Source organism: Nanorana parkeri, unplaced genomic scaffold (assembly GCF_000935625.1).
Source record: "Nanorana parkeri isolate BGI_ZX_2015 unplaced genomic scaffold, ASM93562v1 scaffold122, whole genome shotgun sequence".
Taxonomy (NCBI): Eukaryota; Metazoa; Chordata; class Amphibia; order Anura; family Dicroglossidae; genus Nanorana; species Nanorana parkeri.
In genome coordinates this window covers 925583-934612 of record NW_017306390.1, presented here as the reverse complement: position 1 = coordinate 934612, position 9030 = coordinate 925583, and the positions used below count along the sequence as shown (strand labels likewise).

The 9030-nt window shown below is 42.0% G+C and overlaps 1 protein-coding gene across 1 annotated transcript in view; it reads left to right on the top strand.

The window, feature by feature from the left end:
- Positions 1 to 8524, top strand: part of DYNLT3 (dynein light chain Tctex-type 3) — a 19475-nt gene extending 10951 nt beyond the window's left edge. Inside the window, exons 3-5 of the mRNA XM_018553515.1 lie at positions 1976 to 2099; positions 5927 to 6004; positions 8116 to 8524. Of these exons, the coding sequence (XP_018409017.1) occupies positions 1976 to 2099; positions 5927 to 6004; positions 8116 to 8192 (279 nt within the window). The 3' untranslated portion in view covers positions 8193 to 8524. The remainder of the gene's footprint in view (positions 1 to 1975; positions 2100 to 5926; positions 6005 to 8115) is intronic.
- The last annotated feature ends 506 nt before the right edge of the window (positions 8525 to 9030 follow it).

Genomic DNA, 9030 nt, shown 5'->3' with positions numbered 1-9030 from the left:
GCTCGCGGTATACTGAGACGCCGCAGCTGAAGCGGATCCCGACAATTATGTCTGGATCCGCCCAGCTGCGTGAGTGACAGCTGGCTCTGCCTATCTAGAGGCAGAGCCAGCTGTACCCGCCCCCTTCCCCGTCCGTTCCGCCAGTCAGCTCTGGCGGATCGGAGCGGGGAGGGGGGAATCCAGCCCCTCCCCTGTCACGGCAGAGAGCTGTGACAGGATCGAGAGGTGAGCGTACGCCGGTATGTGTTCGCTCACTTCCCGATCTACTGAGCCGACCTGTGACAGTCTCATTGCCACGGGTCGGCTAGAACTATGAGGTGAGTGAAAAGCACTCACCTCATAGTTCTCCTTTAATCATTCCCTCTAAAAGTTTACAAACTGCCGATGTAAGACTAACTGGTCTGTAATTCCCAGGTTGGCATCTTGCCCCCTTTTTGAATATTGGAACTATCGTAGCCCTCCGCCAGTCACTCGGAACTCTACCAGTCATTAGAGAGTCCTTAAGAATGAGGAATAATGGTCTTGTTATAATCTCGCTTAGTTCCTTAAGTATCTTGGGGTGCAGGTTATCTGGTCCCAATGCTTTATTTGCATTAAGTAGATTAAGTCTTTGTTGTATCCCGGTTTCCGTCCACCACTTGGCTATAGTTTGTGATGAACTATGTGTTTTATCATGGACGTCAAACCCGTTTCCCTCCTGAGTGTATACTGAGGAGAAAAAAGTGTTCAGCACCTCGGCCCTCTCCTTGTCATTTGTGACTAGCTTCCCGATTTCGTCCTTTATTGGGCCTATCTGCTCCTTTCTCCCCTTTATACTGTTTATGTATTGTTAAAAATGTTGTTGTTTTTTTTACTATCTGTGGCAATATGCTTTTCACACGCTATTTTAGCTTCCCGTATTACTAGTTTACATCTTTTATTACATTCTTTGTAGTTATGGAACGCCAATGCCGTCCCCTCCATCTTATATTTTATAAATACCACTCGCTTTTCCTTTATGTGATGCTTTACATTTTTATTTAACCATACAGGCTTTGTTTGTGATCTTTTACTTTTATTACCCAACGGTATACACTTGGCAATGGCAATATGTAAAGTGTTCTTAAAACATTCCCACTTTTGGTCTGAGTTTTGGTCCGTAGATACATTTGTGGAATGCTATATAGTTTATTTCATATATTTTAAACAAGATTTATGTGTAATGTTTTTCGCACTGTATATAATACGCATAATATGCATACATTTTGATACCGCCCGAATCTAAAGACGTAATATGTAAAGTAAATATAATAAAGACTCTGTATCTGTGAAATAAACATTGCACAATGCCCAGCTTTGTCAAAACAATGGTGCCATTCATTTTACTGGCACTTCGCACTCAGCTGTTGAGGAAAGGCTGAATACTAGATTTCCATAATGAATTCTTTTGAAAATCTTTTTCTGCAGAGCTGTATTAGCTATATGTTCTTCCTTTGTGATAAGTAGGGAAGCCAAGAAACATTTAATCAAAAAAATATCTCTACACATCGAAAGGCAGCGCATCAAGTATGCAAAGTTGAGTCTGCTTCTCTTTAGCAACATACTGCATTCTATCAGGTAAAAAAAAAAAAAAAAAAATTATACCATTGGACTTAAAGTGAAACTGTGGGCAAAATCAAAGTTGACATCTTTGCTGCAGTCTGCCAATAGCATTAACATGGTGTTTTTTTTTCTTTTCGGAGTCCCCCCTTTTTATCCTGGCATTACCTAAATATACCAGGCAATTTTTTTGCCCTCCCCTGCTACATTGAAACATTGACTGTGTAGCACAGAATGATAAGCAAGAAGATGAAGTCCCCTCCAGAGGCAAAGCCCCGCTGTATCCATCTTAAAGCAGTTATGGATTCATTATGAAAAAACAGGTAGCTTTAGCACTGTTGTAATCTTTCTTGGTTTACAGAAGCAGTTTACTGGAATGTTGTTACTTTCTATGCAGTGTTTAGATGTCATCCTGGGTGGAGTGGATTACGATGAAGGTCGAGTCAATGAGTGGATGTCTGCTGTAGTGGAACAGTCACTAACCCATCTAGTAAAGTTGGAAAAAACCTTTAAGTATATTGGTAAGTTAAATGTTACTATAATGTTGAATCTTCTTACTCTTCATGAGGTGCGTTATGATCTTGCAAAATATACATGTTGTAAAAATAGCTTCCATGTAGTGAAAAAGGTTAGTATTTACCTCCCCTTTACCACCAGAGTCTACTGTCTTCAAGTACCTGGTTTCAAAATCTTCAATAGCTGACAATTCTTGGAATGTGGGATACTTGGTCTCCCTCTGAATTCTGTGGTTCCTTCTGCTGACCCCTGCGTCAATACACAATAGTGACGTAGGAGCCAGTAGCATGTAACGGTGGAGCTAGGTATTTGACACTCCTGGAAGTGAAATGGAGGTCTTCAATGGGCTGGGCACCTGCGGCATATACACTTTAACTAGTGTAAGTACCTGAATTTGACTTGATGGTTTAAACCCGCTGTACAGCAGCACTCGAAAACTAGACTAGAGAAGACTAGAAAAAGAGTGGGGCAGGGATTACAGGGAACATGCCCTTTGTCTAGGGGTATTGTGTAAAGGACTTTTACTTACCTGATCCTCACTCCTCCTGGCTCCAAGACCAGCGACTGCAGCCTCTTTTCCCTTGTGCACCAGCTGTCGGAGGCCCAAAGCCCTGCATTATACGTGAGGACACCAAGGGATGATGATAGGGGAGAGAGGTGAGCGCTGACCACAAGTCCTGTACATAACTCCCCTAGACATAAACTAGCAGTTAACACTTGCAGTGCAGGGATAGCCCCACTACAAGGCTTTAAAGTTAAATGCTATTGCAATTTAAAATATCCAATAGCAGGCTGACTATTGTTACAAGTGTCCATTCCTTTTCCACTTGATGAAACTGTTTGCTTTTGGTGATGTATCTCAGTGTCAGCTGTCCATGCTCCTTATGTGTTTAATAATGCCCTCACCAGACGTACACAGAAGTTTTCCCTCTCAATGAAAGGGACAGAAAGAAAGGGAAAGAAGAGAGTTCTGTGTGAAGGCAAGATGTACAGCTTCTCTCCTCTCCTCCCACGTGAGCACACTGAACGGACATTCTCTTCTTTCATTGAGAGTGAAAACTGCAGTGTACGTCGGGTGAATGCATTACACATAAGGAGCACGGACATCTGACACTTTGTGATATATCAAAAAAAGCAAACAGCTTCATCAAGGTGAAAAAGAGGGGACACGGAGCAGCAGCAGCTACGGTACAGGGGGGCAGCAGGGGATTTCACAGCCAGAGTTTCTTCTCCCCTCTCGTGCTGGCTACAGCAGTCTGTGAAAGGAACACAGACTGCTGCAGCCAGCACCAGCAGGGAGAAAAGACTGTCCACACAGAACACTTACCGCTCGCCATGCTGTCACACTTCCGTCCGGAGAGGTCAGAGCGGAGAGGGAGCCTGCGTTTGGTGGAGAGGTATTCCGGGGGAGGGGCCATGGGGGTCAACCACTGTACCACCATAAGGTGATTTTCATTTAATATATTGCCGCCTCGGCGATATATTAATGGGATCAGGGCACCTCCCAGGAGATGCAGATCACACTGATCCTCCACTGGACCACCATATGGTGATTTTCATTTAATATATTGCCGCCTCCCTAGGTGCGAACTCAGTGTGTGCGGGCCCCGGCAACCCACACCTAGTCTTGCGTGCCACCAGAGGGGCCTCTGCGTGCTCTCTGTGGCACACGTGCCATAGGTTCGCCATCAATGGTCTAGGGGATGGATCAAAGCAGATTTACTCAGATGATTTACCCCACTTCTGCTGGCTCCCTAGCCCTGCTAGTCTCTGCAGTCTCTTCTCCCCTGGGCTCCAACAATCTAATGACAGCTGACATCATCACATTCAATGCAGGTTCCATAGACCTGCATTAGACATGAGGACGGCAAGGGATCTTCCACAAGCCAGAGGGGAAGGGGAGCCCAATGGGAACCAGGTAAGTAAATCTGCTTTACTTCACCACTAAACTCTTGCAGTGTGGAGGTAGCACCATTGCAAGGGTACTTTTTTTTTTTTTCCTGGAGATGGGCTTTAATTAGACTTTGTCACTGAGTGAAGTAGGGCAAAATTCTGCAGGTATGAAGTTCAGGCACCTCTATATACCGCAAGCGGCCTCCAAAACATTTCCTTCATGGCTAAATCTCAGGCCGTTCTGACAGGCAGAGCTTTGAAACTTCCAAATAGTGTCACAGTTTGTACATTCTTATTTGGCAATGAGACTGCCAACCATAGTAATGGGCCAGCAAGAATGTGGCAAACTTACCAGCAAGCTCCAACACTTGCGGAAAGTGTTGGAGCTTTGCCTGTCAGAACAGCCCAGTATGTTGCTGAGACAGGAAGGCCCAGGAGGCTTCTGCAGTCACGTGTAGGCACTTCTGGATGTCTGCAATTCATACTTGCAAGAGTGTAATTCCCTTGGTACTGTGACAGAGTTAGTTTAATTATCTCAGACTAGGGCAGGGCTGTGACATAACCCTGCTGCGGTCTGCTCAGAATTGTAATGAAGCACAATTTTCTTAACTGTCTTTCCTTCTATAATAATAATTCACTTCATATGGGAGGGTGTGTCATAAGCAAGCTTGATCACACATACAAAAGCATTTACTCATCATTTTAATAGCTTGTGTTTGCAGTTTTTTTTTAAATAGTTTTTCAAAGTGCAAGTATATGCACACAGGGGAAATACATGTACTAACTGCCTTACCTTCCAAAAGATGTTGTTCTGTTCTGTTCAGTCAGGTTCCCAATCAAGACAGTGTACCAGGTCCCGGCCTTTTTCTTTTCTCCACTTTAGTCACAGTACTACAGCTTGTTCTAGGTTGTGATTGCATAGTGAAAAAACAACAGGTCTTTTTTGAGGACATCTCTGTACTCTCTCTCCTCCAACCAGCAAGCTTCAGTTGTTGGGTTCATAGCACTGTGCAATGCAGGGCAGCCTAAATGGTTCCCATAGCATCTATTCTGTCTTTAAAATAGAGATAGGAAGGCTGCTAGGTTGCTGAGTCACTGCTGTGTGAGCTAAGCTGCTGAGAGAATAACTTGAACTTAGAATGAATTGCTCCACAGTATCTGCAGCTATAGATAAGGCTTGTTTTAAAGCTCATTTACTATTTGTTAAGAATATGTGAACACTTTATTGTCCGTAGCCTAGCCACACGTTCACTTGAAAGTGGGTTTAGTTTGCCACGTTAATTACTATAAAAGTCAATCTATACTGCACTCTATAACAATACAGTAAATTCGCAGTTATCCAGCACCCGTGGGGATCAGTAACTGCCGGAGGATAACTAGATTTTGGTTGCTTGAGAGTTAATAGTTAGGCCCCACTCACACCTGCGCTTTCCATGAACGTGCACGTTCACGGAAACGTAGCATAACGTGCAACACGCTGCAGCGCCATTCATTTCTAACGGCACCCCAAAAGCAGCCAACAAGATGCACATTTGTGCTCCGTGTTTGCGCAAGTGAAAACTCTCCCAGATGCAAAAGCAAAAAAAGTGTGTTATTTGCTTGAGAGTGCCAATTGCTTGAATGCCGGATAATAGGGAGATTACTATATGACAACAATAAACGTGCCTTTAAAAACTTTGTGATAACGCCGGAATATTGTGCTTACACTGAACCCTGATAACCGCATGCTGTAGGATTATAGGATGATCACTTCATAACAAGCATGTGAGTGTTTAGAAATGTCCGCCTCTTTTACACATGTTATTTGACCTCTATAAAACTTGATTGTATGTTAAATGAAATAAATATATGACATGTAACAAAAGTATTTTATTATGTACTAGGAAGTGTGATTGTTCACCACGATAATAGGTTTTGTTTTGATTTTTTTCTTTTTCAGTAACCTGTACAGTTATGCAAAAACGAGGCGGTGGTCTTCACTCAGCAACCTCCTCCTTCTGGGATAACACCACTGATGGTAATTGTTATGTAGAAAAAAAATAGAAGGCTTTGGGTAGATAATCCAGCTTTATTAGGTTTATTGATTTGAACATGGTGGTGTTCAAAAATTCAGAGTTTAATGTCGCGGTTCATTTAACCTCCTGAATTCTATACTCCTGGCAGATGGGTTATATGTGGAGCCTTATAGCGTAATGCATAACATCCATAACAGCATGTTATCTCCAGTTTCTTTTTTAACATCATTTTAACAAATGCAGACTGCAATGTTCCTTTGCGCTAATCTGCGGTTAGGGTAGCTCTACCTAAGTTTGCTCCTGTGATAGACTACAATCTCAGTGCAAATGAGTAAACTGATTGTGAGATTGTAGACCATGAACAATAAAAATCACCAGCACTCCGTAAAGGAAATTCAAAAAAAGTCAATTTATTTGGACTAAACGTCACACATATCGCATAATCCAACGTTTCGGGACCACACAGGGTCCCTTCATCAGGGCAGAGATGTGAGATTGCTCACATCTCGGCGCCATCCGTGATTGTCACTGCGAGCACCACTATTTTCACTTGGACCGGAAGCGCTGTAAGGAGTGCAGGGGGACCTACTGTTTTCTGAGATTGCAGACCATCACGGGAGCGAGCTTGGAGCGGTGGTTACATTTTCAACACACAAAGCGACCATGGGGAACAAAAGTAACCACCCTCCAGAAGGAAGGACAGTTTTGGCACCAATTCCTGAGGATCTACAGATAACTTGAGGATCGACAGCCGAGTGATACACAAACAAGATACATTGGTAATAGTTAAAGTACAGTGGTACCTTGGTTCACGAACTTAATTGGTTCCACGATTCTGGCCGCGAAACAAATTAATTGCAGACCGAATCAAATTTCCGCATAAGGTTCAATGTAAATTAAGTTAATCTGCTCTGACCCATACGAACGTGGTCGCAAACCAATTTTGGTCGCAAACAGAATCAAATTTTCCCATAAGGTTCAATGTAAATAAGGTTAATCCGTTCTGAACCATATGCAAATTTTTTTTAACCACAAAAATATGAAACAGTACAGTACAGTATGAAGAGAGTGAACACTAACCTTTGCACTTTCTTTGGAGCCATGCTGGATTGAATAATACTGCACAGTACTGTATGTGCTAAAAAGCACACAAAAAAGCTTCACAGCAAGTGTGCACAGGTTTGTCTGCGACCGCGATCTCGACTAGAGGTCCTGATTTGGATTTCGCGAACGGAAGCAAAATGTTGCCAAACTTCCTGTTCGCGAACAGAAGCGTTCATGAACCGAGGTATTACTGTACTTGAATGCATTTTTAAGATTTAACTCCTGAGTTTAGTGTCACTTTATCTTCCCAACACGTAACGTTGTAGGGTTTGGGTTTAACCTCTAAACATTGAACTAAACTACCCCCAGACCAGTAATACGACCTGATCCTTGAAATTTTTTTAAACCCTGATGTATACTTACCTTATCCTGACCTTGTCAGCACTGAGACATAACAACTCACATTGCTAAAATGATCCAGCTGAGAGATGTGTCTGCTGAAAGCTAATATGAGTGAAATGCAATGTCAAAAATATCAGATTTTTTACAGGTATGGGATCATACACGCACATACTGTATTTTTAAATGCTGTAAATGCAAAGTTTAGATATAGTTATCTTACATTTTATATTAATGTGTATGTACAGTATATTGAAAAGATTTTTTTAAGTTTTGAGTAGACTATGGAAGGCTCAAAACTGCCAGTGTAATTTTTGGTGTTTGTTTACCATTGGGGACATTTCTGTTCACCTCCTGACCCAGAGGCCCAATATGAAGTTGGAGGAAATTTCCAAGGTGAGAGGAATTCCCTCCTTGGACAGTTGTCCCCACCTGTAAGTCACCTCATGTTCTAGGAACAATTCTAAAAGTTTGGATTTCCTCTTACTTTCTTTCTAGATGACAGTAGTATAAATAGAGGAACGAGTCTCCCCAAAAGCAACAAGAGTTTTTCCAGCTTTATCCAAAACTTTAATAAAAGGTTCTGCCTAGTGATATATACGTTATAGTTAGTTGTCATTGTATGTTTGTTTCTGTTTTATATGAATCTTTTTTGTTATCTTGTTTTCAGGGAGTTGCACAGTGAGGTGGGAAAATCGGACCATGTATTGCATCGTGAATGTATTTGCTGTTGCTATACAACTGTAACCGATTGCAGGAAAATGTTGTACTCTTTTGCACGCTTCTAATGCTTAAAAAAACAGGAACGAGGACTCTTACAAGGATATCCAATAATCTGTATTACCAAACCTCAGCAGCTTAGCTGTCTATTTTAAAGGCAGAATAAAGCAGAATTGAAACTGTACACCTGAAATGTAAGTCTGGTAGAAAGGAGACACGGCCTTTCCCTGCCATATAATCTATCATTGATATTTTGAAAACTGTTTTATGATAATAATAATACTCATCCTCAGGAATACAAATGAGAAACTTAAAGGGTCCCAGAAACCCATTGGACTGGTTTTTAAAAAATAGCAGAGCTGTTGCCTGTGGTAACCAATCAATTATTAGCTGTAATTTATCCAATACTAGAAACCTATGCAGCTGGACAAGAGGGCTCATCAATCAATGCTGCTACCTGGAAGTAGATGGGAAGCCATGTGAAAGGCTTTTGGCGTAAGTGGTGGAAGGGGAACCATACTGAATGTCATTGGGTTTGGTGCATAGAATGTATTTGTGTGTGCAGAGCAAGTTAGTAGCGAGTTCCCAACATAGATGGGCTCTTGGCTGGAGGCACATGTCCACCGGGGCTGTGAACTGGTCTTTGTAATTAGACAATACAATAGGTCTTATCTATGTCTCTAGTGCAGTGTGTTTATTAAATCATCCCGCTTGTAGTACTTGGTCACATTCAATTGGATTTGTTCTATAATGTTGAGGACATTTCACTTCTCATCCAAGCAGCCTCTTCATTTTTAATGAATGTTAGAAACCAGCCCTTGCATTTATAGCCATGCAAAAAAACTTAGTTACCTTAATCCAAACA